At 49.4% G+C, this 18,358-nt stretch overlaps 1 protein-coding gene and 2 pseudogenes across 1 annotated transcript; all 3 read right to left on the minus strand.

The window, feature by feature from the left end:
* Positions 1 to 3,304: 3,304 nt before the first annotated feature.
* Positions 3,305 to 8,813, minus strand: LOC139180944 (melanoma-associated antigen B1-like). The gene is made up of 2 exons (XM_070783576.1): positions 8,713 to 8,813; positions 3,305 to 4,962 (listed from the first exon to the last, which is right to left on the minus strand). The coding sequence occupies exon 2, from the start codon at positions 4,902 to 4,904 to the stop codon at positions 3,894 to 3,896; it is 1,011 nt and encodes a 336-aa protein (XP_070639677.1). The 5' UTR covers positions 4,905 to 4,962; positions 8,713 to 8,813; the 3' UTR covers positions 3,305 to 3,893.
* A 3,497-nt stretch (positions 8,814 to 12,310) lies between these two features.
* LOC139181581 (polyhomeotic-like protein 2) lies at positions 12,311 to 15,356 on the minus strand (annotated as a pseudogene).
* A 1,131-nt stretch (positions 15,357 to 16,487) lies between these two features.
* On the minus strand, positions 16,488 to 18,243 carry LOC139181258 (melanoma-associated antigen B3-like; annotated as a pseudogene).
* Positions 18,244 to 18,358: the final 115 nt, after the last annotated feature.

The raw sequence follows: 18,358 nt of genomic DNA on the forward strand, positions 1-18,358 counted from the left end.
TCTACCCTCCCAGGAACTTTCACATATACAATACAGTATTATTAACTATGGGGTTCTCTGGTGGCTCAGCAGTAAAGAATCTTCCTGTTGATGCAGGAGATGAGGGTTTGATTCCTGGGTCAGGAAGATCCCCTGGTGAAGGACGTGGCAACTGAATCCAGTATCCTTGCATGGAAATTTCCCTAGACAGAGGAGGCTGGCAAGCTACAATCCATGGGGTTGCAGAGAGTAGGAAACCACTTGGCGACTTAACAACAATGATTAACTAGTCACCATGCTGTACATTATATCTCCAGGACTTCTTTATTTTGTACATGAAAGTTGTGAACGTTTATGCCGTTTGGCCACATACACCCATTTCATCCATCCTCCAACCCCCACTTGCGGCAACCACTAATCTATTCTCTGTGAGTTCATTTTTCAAAAATCTTCACACATAAGTGAGATTATATAGTATTTGTCTTTGTCTGACTTATTTCACTTAGCATAATGCCCTCAAGGTGCAACTGTGTTACTGCAAATGGCCAGATTTCCTCTTTTTTTTATTGGCTAAATAATATCTGAGTGAGGATGAGAGTGTGTGTGTGTGTGTGTGTGTGTCTATGTGACACTATCTTTATCCATTCATCCATTAATGGACAGTTATGTTGTTTTCATAACTTGGTTATGGTAAATAATGTTTCAATGAACATGGGGGGTGCAGATATCTTTTCCAGGTGTTGGCTTCATTTCTTTCAGCTAAATTTCCAGGAGTAGACTTGCCAGATCACATGGTAGTTCTATTTTCAATTTTTTTATGAGCATCTATACTGTTTTCCATAGTGGCTGCATCACTTTACATTTTCATAAACCCACATTTTCTTTAATAATTTAAGTATATCCTAAATGCAAAAGTTATATATGCTCCAAAATTTAAAAGGTATGTATCTTTGAAATTTAGGAATGAGAGACTGAATACAGTAAGCTAGACCCATAACTGAACCACTTTAAATTTTTTTTCTCTTCTTATCCTATCTTAGTGTGGGGTTTTTCACAATACCAAGGATACCCCTATTCCAATGCCATGTAATGTTGCTCTGGATCACACAGATGATTTAAAATTTTTCAGTTTGTATTTCAGAAAGCAAAATTCTTATTTCTAAGTCTGGTAAACAGCAATAAGTGTGTGACCCCATGTCATTCATAAGCTTATGATCTGAATCTAAATAAACTTAGTACTGAAAAGAAAATCACTTGAAAATTACCGCCTCACCCCCCGCAAGAAAAGGATAAGTCAAAAAGTTATTGCCGCGTATCAGGAACACAGGTTGACAGGCTTTTCTGATCACAAAGTGAAGAACAGTTTCAGACCACACTGGAGGTGAGACGCGTGGCTGGATGCGGCCATGGATTGGGCACTGGCCACAGCAGGGCCATCACTGCCCGAGGTAGAAGTGCCAGCCCTGGCTGCAGCTCTGGCTCCAGTGCTCTCTACGTCCTCTCTCCAAGTCGCCTGATAATGGGGGCAGGAATGCAGTGGGGACAGTATAGTTGACCTTGGCCAAAAACTCCAGGGCTTCTACCTTGCTGGTTTCCATAGCGGCTCTCAGACCCCACAGGAGTGCTCTCGTATCCCCCCATAGCGAGGGGGATCACGGCCAGGCAGGGGGATTGTGACCAGGCAGTGTGAAGAGAAATGAACTGACAATATGTCAGCCTCAGACTGGGAGGAGTGAAGCATTATGGACTCTAGAGCAATTCAGACCAGGCTCTACACTCAGTTCCATCACTTTATCAGCCTGGAGAATAGAAGTTCTTTGTCTGCTAAGTGAATTTGATAAGCCTTGTCTTACAGAAGTATCAGAACATATGTAGCTTGTGCAAAGCACCTGGCACTGCAGCTGGCAAAGTTTAGGTGTAATGATGCTTATTTTCACACCAGAAGAAAATCTATGGGAATTTCTACCTTCATCTATGGGAATTTCTACCTTCAACTATGGGAATTTTTCTTTACCCTGGAGAAACTAGAGACTATGTGGTCTTCTAAACAAAGAAAGCTAAGTCAATCAAACTGCTGTAGGGCTTCCCCGGTGGCTCAGTGGTAAAGAATCTACCTGACAACCAGATGTCAGTTCAATCCCTGGGTTGTGAAGATCCCCTGGAGAAGGAATTGGCAATCCACTCCAGTATTCTTGCCTGCAAAGTTCCATGGACAGAGGAGCCTGCCAGGCTACTGTCCATGGGCCCACAATGAGTCAGACACGACTTAGCAACTAAACAAGTAATCCTAAGTAAATTTTCTCTATCAGAGAATATGTTATTGAATTTAGAGGCAAGTGTTTTACCAGGATGCAATGCAAAACCTTATAGAATGTGTGTCAAGGACCAGTAATTCCCCTGCCTCCCAAAGCCCTCCCGACAAAACACCCCGATTTTCATGTATTTCACCACCACTAAAATCTAGCCCCGCTCAGGAGGTCTACTAGATTACACTCGAGATACCCTCATGTTTGGAGTGTGCTGGGGCTTCTTCCGTTCAGGGCCCAGAGTGCCAGTACGGTGACGTCTCAACATCCCATCACAAAGGAGAGAGTAATATGCATCAAACACCTGGTTTGTGGACTGTGTTCACCTGCACTGGGGCAGGAGCACTGGACACCATCTGTTCTTTCCCCCAGGTGGAGATTCCCTCTGGTTGACTCACAATCTCAGGGTAACTGTTCAGGGAAGCTTCTCATTTGTCTCAGCCTCCCAACTTTGAGGCCCACCATCTGGGGATCTGGGCCCGGCTCACCATTATCACAGGTTCATCCAGCCCACCACGCAGCCAACTTAAAATGACCTCCCAGGAAGGAACAGGAAGACAAAGAAGATGTATATTATGATTAGCTTTCCAGCCCCACCTTAGCCTCTCACAACTTAAAAGGCTGGGAGTGTTGGTCGAACGCAGTGAAATAGTTGCCTCAGGCCTGACTAGGGGCTGGAGGGACTGCTAGACGTGACTTTGGAGCACACACTGGCCTTGGCAGGACTATAAACCCTGACTGCAGCTCGGGCTCTCTCGTCATCCTCTCTCAGAGCCTTTTCATAATCGGGTGGGAAGGCACTGGGGGTGTTACCATTGACCTTGGCCAAAATACCAAACCTCAAAGTTTTGGTTTAAGAGAATAAAGGCTGAGAGAATTTATACCTCACTGCTCTCATCCCAACTCCCTCCCCAGCATCCTCCCTGATTTTTGTCACTTGTCTTAGATCATCACACCACCTTCCTTATGGAATCACTGCTCATATACACAAGACATCTACAGGCAGGTACAGGGTCTCCTTTATCTTTGCATCACCCCACCAGCACAGAACCTTCTGAAGAGCAGATGCTCAAGTAAAGATGGGAATAAAGGAGCCACCAAGCAAGGAATGTAGTTTCTTATTGTTTTTATTGGCATTCATGAATAAGCTAACAACATCTAAATATATCGCTAAGGGTACTACTGAATGTTATAGAGAGATAAAGGTGAATAACATAAATCAAAACTTGACTACAGCTTACTTCGTTTTCATCTGTTTTAAAACTACAACGTTCTTTCACATTTCCAAGAAAATTACTATTCCAAAGCTATGTTATCTTGTTCTGGATCCCCAAAAGATGAAGGATTTTCTGAATTACACTACACAGTACCAAAACTCTTACTCTTAGATCTGACAGACAACAACAAATCTGTGATCCATGTCATTCGTAAATTTGGATTCTGAATCTAAACAAACATGCTAGGAAATGAAACAACGTTTGAAAGGTAATAGTGTAAAACAGGAACACAAAGAAGATACGTATTGACATTTCCAGCCCTACTTTAGCCTCTCACTTCTTGAAAGGTTGGCAGTATTGGTCAAACAAAGTGAAGCTGCCGCCTGAGAACTCACTGGGCACTGGACGGATCTCTGGGTGGGACCCTGGAGCGGGCAGTGGCCCTGGCAGCACCACGAGACCTAACTAGAGATCTGCCTCGGGATCTCTTCTCTTCTCCCAAAGCTTCAGCATAATGGAACGGGAAAGCACTGGGGATGGTACTACTGATCTTGGCCAAAAACTCCAGCACCTTCATCTTGCTGGTTTCAGCGTAGGCTCTTGAGCCCCATAGGAACTCATAGCTCAGGGGATCGCTGTCGGGAATCTGACGATACACAAGGTAATTCTGCTGCACCCACTCTTCCGTGATGAGCTTCCTGGGATCCCCAAAGATTACATGCTGCTTTCCATCATAGATGCCCAGAACATTCAGGAACTCCCAGACATCAGCCTCAGAGGCGTGGTTGCCATTCACGTAGATCACATTCAGCAGAGGCATCAGAAGCCCATTCTTCGGCACCTCACAGCTGCTGCTCAGCACCTCATCACTGATGAGGCCTATCTTGCTGACCACGGTGTAGGAGTAACCATTTGGCTTGACTTCCTTCAATTCAAGACCGAATGCCAGCTCCATGCATTTAGCTGCTCTCCTGAGGATCTCGGGGAAGCGTGTCTTGTACCTTTTGTGAAAAAGATTCAGCATATCTATCTTCCTAATGGGCTCTTTCATCTTAAACTGATCAAGCAGGAAATTGACCAACACTCCTGCCTTCTCGGTCAGAGGATCTAGAGGAGCGGTCTTAACAGAGGTTGAGGCCCGGGAAGAATTTTCACGTTCCTCAACTTGGCCCCTGCCACGTGCTTTAGATCTTGGGCATGAAGCCCCTGCAACAGGAGAGCTAGTGGCTGCAGCTCCCTGAGGCTTCTGGCCCGCACCGGCAGGTGGGGAGCCTGGGGGCATACTCCCAGAAGTAGGGGTGGGGGTGGCAGCAGCCTGAGCATTCCCGAGATCCTTGGTCTCCATGCGTGCCTGGCGGCGTTTCTCACACCCACGGTGCTTGCTCTTCTGCCTCCGAGGCATTACTATCAGCAGGCACAGCTGGCAGGGAAGCAGGCAGGCAAGTAGGTGATGCTGGAACCTGGAGAAGGGAAGATGAGTCGATGAGCTCCTTCAGCATGGAGGGAATAAGGCTGCTCTGCCCGTTTCCTTGAGAGCCCTACTCTAGGAACCGCTGGCCTCTTGTTCTTGGTCAGCCTATCCCCTGAGAACCCTGTGTAGAAGTGAGAGCGTGCCAGCCTCAGGCCACAGCCTGCCTGTGGCTGCCTCCAATGACAGAAGATCCTGGGAGTGGGGCCCTTTCTGGGTCCCTTCATTCACACACACAACTGTCACATCAGCTCTTAGTGGGGCCGGGACCCCTGCCATGTGCTGCTTGAAAGGCGACACCTCAAAGCTCCCTGGGACCCATGAGAAGGAGCCAAGTCATGGACACTGTAGGGGTGGATGGCACTGGCAGTTCTGGGGGCCTGCTCTGTCCTGAACTCGGTTCTCCACCATTCAGGGTCCTCATCTTGTCAACACCAAGGGTGTGGGCCCCTCCCTCCTGCCTCTGGTGCTGCCCCTTCAGGTGAAGAACCTCATCTCCCTTAGAAATGACACAAAGAAATGAGGGGCCTCAGCGGAGGATCAGGCAAGACTCTAGTGTTCGTTTGATTAGCTGCAAGGGGGAGCGTGCTACCTTCAGTCCTCATTTGCAGTCCCCACTTTGACTCCTGGGAGAATCTGGGGGCTCCTTTCTCTCCTGGCTTGAGGACCTTTCTTCACAGCAAGGCCAACAGCTCCCTAAGATCGAATGGGGAAAGCCAGGGTGGCCTTACCTGGCCCTACCGCCCACGGTCTCTGGGGCCTGAAGAACTGCAGCAGGAGGTTGAGGCCCTGTAATGGGTGCTATTCATGCAAGGTCCCCAGATTTTACTCAGGGGAGAGTCTAAGATTCCTTCCTCTGCTGACTCATTAGACTAAGACCCTCACTTCCCTGTTAGCTGTGAGTGATGCACACACACTTCTGCCCGCCATGTATGCCTGGGGGCACCAAGGAGTGAGTGCGAGGAATTCTGGGAGTTTCCCACAGTCCTCAGCATCTTCTCTGTGAGTCCTGGAAAATGTTAGAAATTCTCCCTCTGCTGACCTGAGCACGCTGAGGTTCCCAAGGTGAAAGAAAGTGTGAGCCACCTCTAGTCATCCCTGTCCCTGACCTCCCTGGGATGGCAGCAGGGGCTGGACTCTGTGGGACTTCACTGTTCTGTCATCACTGGCCCCTTTCGTCCTCACTTGGATGTGATTTATGTTCCTCCCTTAGTCCACACTGAGTTTTCTGGCCTCAGATCAAGGCCCACATCTCCCTGAGTTCCTGGGGCTGAAAGTGAGGGGTGACATCTGGCAATCTCTGCCTGAGGTGCCCCAGGGCAGACAGGGACTGCGACTTTGCAGGCCCCCACTGCTTTGGGTAGGTGCTCAACTAAGTCATCTCTCTAGGTCTTTATCATGACTCTGTGACTCCTGGCAAGACCAGGAAATCTCTGTCTCTTCTTGAGATCTCTCCCCTCCTACTAAGTCCCCCATCTCCCTGAGACCCACTAGAAAGCAGCGACATTTTCCCGATCTCTAGCTACAGCTGTGTGTGGACTCCTCATGCGGACAGTCAGGAAGAGATTCTGCACTGCCCTCTGTTGTCGCGGGGTAGCTGGATGGTCCCTCAATTCTTAGGTCCTCTTCTAGGCTCCTGGTAATAGCTGCAAATGCTCCAGTGGCGGACCTGAACCCATACCCCCATCAACGAGGTTCCTCATCTCCCTGCGAGGCTCTGCGCAGAAGCAAGTGGGGGTCATCTGATCCCCATGCCTGGGTCTCCCAGGTCTGAGAGGAGTGATGTACTATGTGGTTCACTTCCTTCTGGGTGGGGTTCTCACATGTTCATTCAGTGTTACCACTGTGACTCCTTTTAGGAACCGGGCTTCCTCCCTATGTTGAATGAGGCCTCACCCATCAGCGTCAAACCTGAATATCCCTGAAACCATCCTTGGAGAAAATGAGAGGGCGTCTCTGCCTGAGAGCTCTAACCCAGCTTCCCAGGGCGACGGCAGAGCTGGCACTCTGTGTGGGCTCCTCTGTGCTGGGGGAGTCAGTTGTCTCCTTCCTTATATAGAATTGGTGCTTCAACATCTCTCACGGCCTAGGACTCCTCGTTTTCTCCTAACCTGGGCAGGCAGACCTGAAACCAAGGCCCTCATCTCCCTCAGACCCCACAGGCAGAAGTCAGGGGCACCAGAACTGGCCAGCTCTGCCCTGGACCCCCAGAGCTGACACCTGAGGGGGCATCAGATGTGGCTCTCTCTACCGTGTATGGATCTTCCCCTCGACACCACATCCTTCCTGGGACTCTGCCTTCTGCAGACCTGAGCCCAAGACCCTGTGAAAAGTCTTCGCCTTTCCCGGACCCAAGCTGACAGAGTGAGACACATTCCACCAAAAATTATTTGGGGCTATGCTGCTAACCAAAAGGGCAGCACTCTCGACCCCCACCCCCTGCCCCAGTTCTGGAGTCAGGGGCTCCCTCAGTCCTCACTCAGGATTCTGGCCTCCAGTTTGGGTAGGGTTTGGGGTCTTCCCTCTGCTGACCTGAGTCTGCATGCCCCAGAGCAAAGCTCTCACCTCCCCGAGTGCCTAGAGGAGATGCTGGGGGCTCCATATCCAGCTACCTTGTTTGGGGATGCCCAGATCTGAGAGCGGGGCTGGTCCTTAGTGTAGCAATCCACTTGGATGCCAGGCCTGCTGACTAGCACTGAAGGTCCTAGCTTGACTCCTTCTAAGGCTGAGACTCCTCCCTAAGCCTAATGGGGTTACCTTATCTATCATTCTATGTCTTTATTTATTTACCTTTCACACCCATTGCTTTTTATTATGTAACTGGTAGTTACATCTTAACCTTTCTCACCTATTTCTCTTCTCCCCCACGCCCCTAACCCTAACCCCCATCAACCATCTGTTTTTTCTCTCTTGCTTCTACAATTGTTTCTGTTTTTCAGATTCCTCACAGAAGTGAAATCATATAGTATTTCGTTTTCTCTGACTCATTTCACTAAACATACATAATACCCTCTAGGTCCATATCCTTTTATATAAAGGCCTTTCTCTACCTGAACGTCCCTTATCCACAACGCCTGCCAGCCCCCGCACACCATGCAAAAAATGACGGGTTCTCTCAGCCTGAATTACTCTATGGTAATTTGGACCCCTATGGACCCCTATGGGGTCCAAACCTTCCCATTCTAATGCCTAATGATCTGAGCGGGAGGGGATGTAATAATAACAGAAATAAAGTAAACAATGTAATGCGCTTGAAGCATCCTGAAACCATCCCTTTAGCCTACCCTACCCTACCCTCATGCCACCCCACCCTCCTTTGTCCACCGCATCACACCCCATCCCACACTGCACCCCACCCCATGCAAAAACTGTCTTCCAAGAAACCGGTCCCCTGGTGCCAAAAAGATTGGGGGCCACTACTGCGCGGCACTGCAGCATTGGTGGCGGGAATGGCTTCTGTGCAGCCACCACTTTGGAAGGAGATAGCCCTGTGAGCACTGAAAGCCCCATCTTTTCACCTGTTGAGGGCAAATACCACTTCCAACGCATAAAGAGTCCATCCTCTTTCAACAAAGCCGCCCGAGCCGCCACCGACCCTCCACGTGGCAACAAGATGGCTCCTCGGCCCGCAACTCGGGAGAGGGCATGTTACACTGCAGATTGCAGGGGTGGGATGCGGTTGGGTCACTTTTCTTACAGGGAGGGGTTGGGAAATTCACTTCAGCTACATTCAGGTCCTCACCTTGGCTCCGGACGAGTCCAGCACACAATCTCCGCTGAACAGACGCTGCAGCTACCAGTCGCGCTCCTCGCCTCGGAAGCGGAAAAGAGGGGCCCTGCATACGTTCGTACATGGGGTCTCCTAGGGGCGGGGCAGGGGCAGGAGGCGGGGGCGGGGCAGGGGCAGGAGGCGGGGGCGGGGCGCTACAGAAACCCGGTAGTTCAATATCCATCCAGCCCTGGGTCCTCCTGTGCAGTGTATCAGAGCCCAGGACACCTCCTTCTATGAACCCGAGTCCTCCAGCTCCCAAACGAAGCCCTCGCCTTCCCAAGTCCCTAGTGTCGGGAGTCAGGGTGCTGCTCTGAGCATCTCTGCTTGTCAGGAGGGGGCGCCACTCTGTGAGCCTCCCTCGTAGGGGGAGAGACCCTCTCACTAGCACTGATGGTCCTCACCTTAAGTCCGGTTATGGTCAAGATGCCCCCCCTCTGCAGATCTGGGGTCCGATTCTGCTAGAGGAGGCCCTGTCCTCCCTAAGATCACACAGGTTGAATGAGGGGGCCACTCAGAAGTAGCTCTTCTGGGTCTCTCAGGGCTAACAATTTACAGAAATCTGTTTGGCTCCCTCTCCAGGGGTCCTGTCTAACACTCAGCATCGCATGTGAGGTCCTCTTTGGGTTCAGGTCCGTCCCTCTGTGAAACAGGCTGATCCTATTAGACAAAGGCCTCACCTCGCTGAGACTTTCCAGACTGAAATCAACCTGACATCTGTGCCCAGCGCTTCCTGGGGACCACAGCATCAGCGATTTTCCAGGGCCTCCTTTTATAGTGTGTGCTACCATGCATTCACTTTCAGGTCCTCACATTGACTCATGACGAATCCTGTAACTCCACTCTCTATTTTTATGAAGCTGCTTGTCTTACATCAAGGTCCTAGTCTCCTGAGAATTCCAAGTGGGAAGTCAGGGTGATGCTCATGTGATCGTAGTCCATCAGGGCCTCTGAGACCAGACAGTGGGGATGCAACTCTAGTCCTTTCGGATTCCTTTTGCTCAACATACTACATCTACTACAACCTGGGTCTCTGCCTTCTACTGATCTAACATTCCTCTTCTTAGTCTTTGGATGACCACTATATTCAGCAGTGACAGCCCTCCTTCATGGAGGTTCCCATATCAGCATCTGTCACTTGATTAAAGGCTTCCTGGGAAATGCATATTCCTACAGACATTGAACAGTTAACCTCTAGCAAATGTTGGAGAAAACAGGTCTTGGTCCCAAAAGTAATCTAAGATTAGGAACATGCAGCAGAAATCAAGGAACTCGGGAAAGAGGTTATGCTGTCAGAGAAAAAGAGCTGATATATTCCTTCTCTTCAGCCAGATTAGGGTGTCTGCTTATTTGCTCAGTCATATCTGACACTTTACAACACTATGGACTGCAGCCTGCCAGGCTCCTGTGTCCATGGGGATTCTCCAGGCAAGAATACTGGAGTGGGTTGCCCTCCTCCAGGGGATCTCCCCAACCCAGTGATTGAACTCAGGTCTCCTGCATTGCAGGCAGATTCTTTACCATATGAGCCGCCAGATTTAGGGTAGTTTAAAAATCTTTACTTTCAGTACCCTCCTGTTGTTAAGTGGTTAAATCGAGTGGTTAAGACTCTGTGCTCCCAATGCAGGGGGCCTGGGTTCAATCCCTGGTCAGGTAACTGGATCCCACATGTCACAACCAAGAGTTCATGTGCCACAACTAAAAATCTCACATGCCACAACTAAAGAGCCTGCAGACATGGCAGGAAAGGTCCTGAGTGTCACAACTAAGACCCAGCACAGCCAAAAAATAAATTGAAAAAAATATTTTTAGTCCAAATAATAAAATATTTACTTTCTACATAGAAGGACAGCACCAGATAATCTTGTAAGCCCTTGATCACTTGAGGGTGTCTGATTTTGCACATGCAGATTACCATATGGTTACTGAGCATTATCTATTTGTCTCCTTTAATTATCACTCTTAATTATTTTGGTTATGTGTTATGTGGCAGTATTGATGGGAAGGGAGTTTGGGGGAGAGTGGATATGTGCATATGTATGGCTGAGTCCTTTCACTGTCCACCTGAAACTGTTCACAATATTGTTAATTTGCTATTCCTCAACACACACACACACACACACACACACACACACACACACACACAAAACTGTGCTTCCAGTGCAAGGGTTGTCAGTTCAAACCCTGGTTGGGGAATTAAGATCCCATGTGCCACATAGCAAATCAATCGATCAACAAACGATCATCAAAGAAAAAAGTGATGGGGATCCGTGAAAGAAATAATTGATAAGCTAGATTCCATTCTCTTTAAACTTCTGCTCTGTAAAAATACACCATCAAGAGAACAAGATGAGCCATAGTCTGGGAGAAAATATTTGCAAAAGATATATCTGATGAAAGCTCTAATCTAAAATATACAAAGAATTCTTAAAATTCATAAGAAGAAAACTAACATCTAATAAAAAATGGACAAAAGATAGGAATAGATACATCACCAAGGAAGAAACACAGATGTCAAACAAGCATATGAAAAGATGCTCCACATCATATACCATTATGGAACTGCAAATTAAAAAAAACAAGCAGATACCACGACATGCCTTTCAGAATGGCCAACATCCAAAGGACTGAAAACACCAAATGCTGGTAAAGATGTGAATCAATAAGAACTCTCATTCCTTGGTGGTGGTGATGCAAAATGGGAGAACCACTTTGGAAGACAGTTTGCAAGTTTCTTAGTAAACTATACACATTCAACACGGCTGGTAGGAATGTAAATTGGTACAGCCAGTATGGAAAACAGTATAGGGGTTCGTCAACAAATCAAAAATATCACATAATACTCTCCGCAATTCCACTACTATCCACAGGAACTGAAATCAGGACCTTGAAGAGCGCTCTGCACTCCCATGTTCACTGCAGCACTACTCACAATAGTCATGACAGGGAAGTTGCCTACCTGTCCAGTGACAGATGAATGGATAAATAAGTAAAATATACATACAATGGAATATCATTCAGCCTTAAAAAGAAGCTAACCTCTCTAGTCATGACAGCGTGGATAAATCTAGAGGACATTATGGTACAGTGAAATAAGCCAGACACAGAAGGACAAATACTGCATGTCCTTTACATGAGGAATCTAAAATGGTCTAAGTCAAAGAAACAGACAATAGAGTGGTGGTTGCCAGGGGCTATGGGAGGGTGAATGAGGAACTGTAGATTTAAAAAATATTCACAATCTAAAAGCTGACAGTTATGCCCAGCGAGGAAAGAGTGTGCCATTCTAGCGGATTCTGGGCATCATCCCACCTCAGAGGACTGTCACCCTGATTTTTTTTTTTTTTTTTTAATACATCAGGGTAGGTATTATTCTGTTTTGCTTCAGTTACATACATCTCAGTACATATATGAGTGTGGGGAAAAAACTGTCAGTCACAATCAAAAGTTTTGCAAAATTCTATGTAAGGCATGAATATCAGGAGCGAATATATGTTGAAGGAAGCACCCTTCAGACTGAGGCCTTCCACCCAGAGTGAAGAGACAGCAGGGGTGTATTTACCTGTGTCAGTCAGCCCTGCAGATCCAACCTATCCTCTTTCAGGAGTTTCAGCTCCCTCTCCCACCTCACATACAAGGACAGACTCTGGCTGGGCCTGGCTTTGTCCTCCAGAAAGTGAAAGTCGAGGTCCAGCATGGACTCGCCAAGCTGCACGGGCCACAGTGGCCCGCTCCCCTGCCCTGGAGTGGGGTGGGCAATATAGGGGTCTTCCTGGGGGACATTCCCCACTCCCCCTCAGCCCAGGGTCCCATGCTGGCCCCAGTCTGGCTAGCCATTCCCGACCTTCTGCAGACCAGACTTCCCAAGTCCTAGCTCCATCCTGTGGGTGGTCAACTAGTCAGTTGTTTGTTTCTCCTCTTCCTCCAGGAAGTAGTTACATCTTAAAGGTTTTCTGCAGTTGTCATCAAGATGTGGGTATTAGTTCTTAAAAGGTCCCTGCTAATCAGTCTCCCTGGGCCCCTCTGTTACAGACTAATTGAGTGCACAAGCAGCCTGTGTTTGGCAGGCCCCTTCTTTATTCGAGGCTTAGGCAATTGCCTCCTGAGGCAGAGACTCCTAACAGTTTGCTATTCCAGCATCCAAAGAATGCTCAGCTGTTGAGTGAGGCAGAGTTACCCCAAGGGTGGTGCTGGACACGGAGCTGCACGCACCACAGGTGTGTGTGTGAGGGTGGGGAGCTCTGGGCTCTGCCTCCGGTGAGCCACGTATTGCTGACGAACAGCATCCTGTCTCCCCAGCGGCAGTGGTGGGTCGGGGAGGCTCAGAGTTGAAGGGGCCCTGGACCCTTGCACTCCCAAGGAATACCCATGAAGAACAGGTGGGATCTGAACCGGGGCTGAGTGTGCCCTCAAATGATGCGGCAAAGCGTGGAGGATATGCTGTCCAGTTAAGGTGGTCGTCCCCCTACCAGCCCAGGGACCTACCCTCTCCCTGCAGGTGAAAAGTAGCTCTTCAGGATCACAGAAAGGCATCCCCAGGGGAGAAAGGCACAGAAGGAATGGATTTTACGTATTTGTTTTTTAAAAACAAAAAAAGGTTTAAAAAGTCCTTCATTTCCAACCCTGCCTGGGGGTGTGAGTGGGGAATAGAACGAACTGAGAAGGGCACCCACCCTCCCCTGGGGAGAGTCCAACTCTTCCCCGGGAGCAAGCAGTGTGCAGGGCAGGTCAGAGGCCGGCCCTTGCCCTTCTTGCCCTGCCTCCTCCATCGGCAGCTCACACTGCTGCCAGCAAGTTCCAGAGGCAAAGAAGTGTGGGAGCCGAGGCCGAAGGCTGCCTTCTTCACCTGGGCGGTCACTCCAGCTCTTCCGCCCTTGGACGTTCTCTGGGCCCCACCACTGGGCTCTCAGGGTGAGTGGACAGGCAAGACCAGGAGGCGCAGCTTGGCCCAGCCCACTGGCAGCTTCCTTAATGCCGTCTGTGACACAGCAGGGCAGTTTGGGTGGGGGGCGTCAACAGTGAAGGAAAGGGCTGCAGAGACACCACGATAATCTGGAAAGGAAAATCTCCTGCTAACCTGCATCGCTTTTTGATCCTGCCTCTGCACCGGGGCAGCCCTTTTTCCTATTCCCCATCCCGAGGCTGAGTGGAGTCCAGGACAAAGCACTAAGTGGCTGTTTGTTACAAAACACCTGGAGATGCCAGGGGGGGCTCTCGGCCCGTCAGTCAGTCCAGGCTCCCACACAGTCACACACATAGCATTAAGGCGTCTGTACTCGCAGGGGTGGCCAAAGCAGGCCCAGCTTCTCTCCCTCCACCTGCAGGGGTAAGGGGGGAGAACCCTTCTGGCGGCTTCAGTAACAGGGTGAAGTGGGAGAAGCTGGCAACGGAAGAGCGAGCTGGGCCCCGAGAAAGAAGAGGAAGAAGGCAGGCGAGGGCTTCCGAAGCCTCTCTCCAGGCCCGACGGCTGCCCTGGGAAGTGACCCAACTCAGCTTGGAAGCCCTGACCACATACCCCCTGGAAAATGGGGGACAGAAAGAGAGGAAGAGAAGCGGGGCTAGAGTCGTGGGACTTTGGAGGAAGCCAGTGCTATCAAATATTTACAAGCATAAAGCCCCATCTTCTGTGCCACCTACCTCTCTGCCCCTCCCACAGAAAGAAAGGCCCCTGAGAGCCACCAAGGAGGTCCCGAGACCTCCTCCCCAGCCACGCCCCACAGCGGGGGGGCCCTTCCCTCGACCGGCCCTGCTCCTTGAGCATGCTGATGCACATGTAGATCTTGAGGGTGGGCCCCAGCTTGATGTTTATGGCACTCATCAGGTGGTCCTCATTGAGCAGCAGCAGAGCTTGCCCATCGATCTCCTGGCCATGGAACTCCTCTGTGATTTCCTGGCAGCCTGGCAGAGAGCGGATGAATTCGTAGACATCGTCCACGTTCCACTTGGTGGGCTCACTTGACAGGAAGTGGTGTCCCATGCCTGCCAGGTCCCGCATGTGCATGTCAGGGAGCTCCAGGTCCCGCAGGCCTTGTTGCTGGCGGGAGGTGGACGAGCTGGCTGAGATGGGGGACAAGGGTTCCTCATAGCTTGAGTTATCTGAGCAACGGCTGGAGTCTTCCTGGCTGTGTGTTAGCTGCAGGGCAGCGGTAACTGAAAGGGGTATGGTGCCTGTTGGCTGCTTCTTGGTATCCTTGGTAAGTGTTGGCAGATTGGCTTTGCTGGCCTGATGGCGGTTGTGGGTCGTGGCTCCCACCTTTTGCACCTTGCTCTGGTCTGGGTGGAAAAGCCCCACTCGTTTGGTGCACCCCACGTTGTACCTTTTTGCACAAGCCATGGAACAAAAGTGCTTGGAACGCTTAAACTTGTAGGCAAAGTCCACCCAGCCACAGAGCTCACACTTGAGTTTGAGGGGAGTACCCTCCTCTTTGGATTATTGCAGATAGGGCTCCTCCATCTCTGAGTCAGTGGTGGTGGTATGGTCCTGCTGAGGAAGTTTCTCAGGCAAGAACCCCTGTGCATACTTCTTGAGATTCCCCACCAGCAGAGATGAGCGTCCCACCATTCTTGGGGGCAGTGCCAGTGATGCTGGAGGCAGAGTTTCTGTTCCCTGAGGTCATGCCAGGGGTGCTAAGGTCGGTCAGTGCATCAACAATGCCCCGCCCTGTCTCTGTTCAGGGCCCGGTTGGGCCTGGCCGGGCGGGGACTACGTAACCCCTCGGCCGGCCACCACCTCGCGCAGGGTCCCTGGCCGGGCGGGCCGCCTCCTCTCTGCCGGAAGCCTCTGAACCGGGGCCCAGGGCTGCCGCGGCGCATCCGACTGCACCGGCGAGCCGGCGTCCACAAAGGGCGACAGGGGCGCGATGCCAGGGTAGAGGTGCCATCGGCGGCGGATTGCGTGCCTGCGCGTCGTGCGCTCTAGGGTTGCAGCCGCCGTGGAGACCTCACCCTGATTTCTCAGAAACTCTCTGGAGAGAAGGCAACGTGAATAAAACATCTAATCTGCACATTGCTTGCCTGCACCGGAACAAGAGCTACAGGATACATTCCACGCCAGGTTCACGCGATTTCTGTCTGATTTACTCACAATCCCAAAGCACAGGGAGACCCAGAAAATCCTGCAAGTTTGGTTCCCAACCCCTGAAGGACAGTCAATATCACAATTGAGTCACAACAAATTTTTGGTTTCCCAGTACTTTCATAAAACTTATGTTTACACTATATTGTAGGCTATTAAGTGGGCAATAGCATTATGCCTCAGAACAATATAGATATCTTAAATAGAAACACCTCTTTGCTGAAAGAAAAAAGATGCTAACCATTATCTGAGCCTTCACTGAGTCCATCATTTTTGCTGCTGAGGGTGTGAACATTGCAAGAGATATCAAAACGTGACACACAGACATGAAGTGAGCAAACGATGTTGGAAACATGGAGCCGAAAGACTTGCTGGAAGCAAGGTTGACTAACAAACTTTTAATTTGGTAAAGAAAAAGAACAAAGAAAAGAAAAGCAGTACCTGTGAAATACAATAACACAACGTGCAACAGAGTGAAGTGTGCCTGTAACTGTTAAGGGCAGTTTCCCATCCCAGGCTTTGTCTTTAAACTATGCGGCCCACCATGTGAGAACCTGGTCCCTGGTCACGATTGCCACAGCCTCATCCAGCCCGCCATGCACTCGACTTATAATTACTTCCCACTTAAGGACTTCTATTTTCCCAAGGCCCACCACTCCCTTGCATCAGGGAATTCACATTTGACTGCTGTCATGTCCCCATTTCCTTTACATGACAGCTGCTTCTCGCCTCTGTAATTTTATGGTCAGTGGCTAGATCTTTTTCTCAGCTCTCCAAGTACTAGCATGGAGCCTACTATGAGCAGAGGCTCAGTTCATGTTCAGGGAATAAATGAGCCTGTGAGCATGAGGTTGAAATTATTAGAATTTAATTCTACATTTTGAATTAACCAAGTATATACTGTTGTTTATAATTTTGTAAAACACAGAGTACAAGGCATGAGGAATCCAAATACCATCTTACTTTTCCTATGTTTCTTGATCCCACATATTTTACTGCTTAACTTTTTAATATTTTCAAGGAAATAACATATTGCAATGCCATTTTGTCTTGAACTGGCTTACTAAATAAGATGGAAGCTTCCCCATTTGCTTTACACAACAGAAAAACTCTTATCCTTAAGACCAATAAAAGTGTGACTGATGTCATTCATACACTTAGATTATAAGCTAGGTAAGCTTTCATTTAGGAGCAGCATTAGAAAAGTAGAGAACTTAAAAACACAAGTTTCTTTCTAAATTCCCCATACAGAACAGGAACACCAAGGTATTTTACACTATGAATCCTCGGTGACGTCCAGTCCTATACTACTTGGAACACTGACTACTCTCTTGAGCCACAAAGTGCAGAATTTGCCTCAGCTTCACTAGGTGTGGAAGGAACTGCTGGGGGAACACTGGGACATCCGCTAGCTTGGGCCCTCTCTTCCTCATCTTTCAAAGCCTCTTCATACCCAAAGTGGAAGGCACTGGGATCCAAATGGTTAATCCTGGCCAGGAACTCCAGGACTCTCATCTTGCTTGCTTCAGCGTGTGCTCTCGGACCCCACAGGAGCTCATAGCATGCTGGATCATTGCCGGGCACTTGCTGATATTCCAAATACTTCAGCTGCACCAAATCTTGGGTGATGAGCTTCTTGGGCTCCCCAAATATGAAGTGCCTCTTCCCAGCATAGATATTCATCTTACCCAGGAAATCCAAGATGTCTTCCTCTGTGGTGCAGTTGCCCTTCATGAAGATCACATCCAGGAGATTCATCAGGAGACCGGTCTTGGAAAAACCCCTGCCACGGTGCACGATCCCGTTGTGGGGGAGATTCATCTTGCTGACAAGGACATAAGAATGCTTGGCAGTGTTGTCTTTCTTCACGTCAATACCAAATACCACCTCCATGCTATCAGAAGCTCTTTTGAGGATCCTGAGGAATCAATTTTGGTACTTTTTATCGATGATCTTCAGGATATTTGCTTTCTTAAAGGGCTTTTTATCTTATACATGCATAACAGGAACTGCACCAACAGACTTGTCTGCCTGGTTAATGAGTGTTTTCCAGACCGCACATTGGAGACAGGGGATTGAGAGGAATTTCGCTTTTTCCCAATTTTCCCAAGGGCTCTTTTGGATGATCTTGTGGGAGAAACACCTGCAGGCACAGTGGTGGTGGCAAAGGCCCCCTGAGGACACTTGAGATGGTTCCAAGACCTAGCACTGGACTTTCCCTTAGCATCAACCCCAGGACCAGGACTGGAGGAAGATGAAAGTGCTTCCATCGTGGTGGCAGTGACCTGAGCACCCCTCAGATCCTGGGTGCCATGCTGAGCCTGGCGGTGTTTCTCACAGGTGTGGAGCTTAGCCTTCTTACCCCGAGGCATGGTGACTGTGGTCAGGACAACAGGCAGGAGTGAAGGTAGAACAGCATGTGATCTGGGCAGAGAGGAGAGAGGATGAGAGGGTGTGAGTGCCCTTGGCAGGGAGGCAGCACTCAGCCTTCAAGAAGGCCCACTCTGCAGGTTTCCATGTGGGCACTGCTCTACAAACCCAGAG

This window comes from Bos indicus, chromosome X (genome assembly GCF_029378745.1).
Source record: "Bos indicus isolate NIAB-ARS_2022 breed Sahiwal x Tharparkar chromosome X, NIAB-ARS_B.indTharparkar_mat_pri_1.0, whole genome shotgun sequence".
In the NCBI taxonomy this organism is placed as follows: Eukaryota; Metazoa; Chordata; class Mammalia; order Artiodactyla; family Bovidae; genus Bos; species Bos indicus.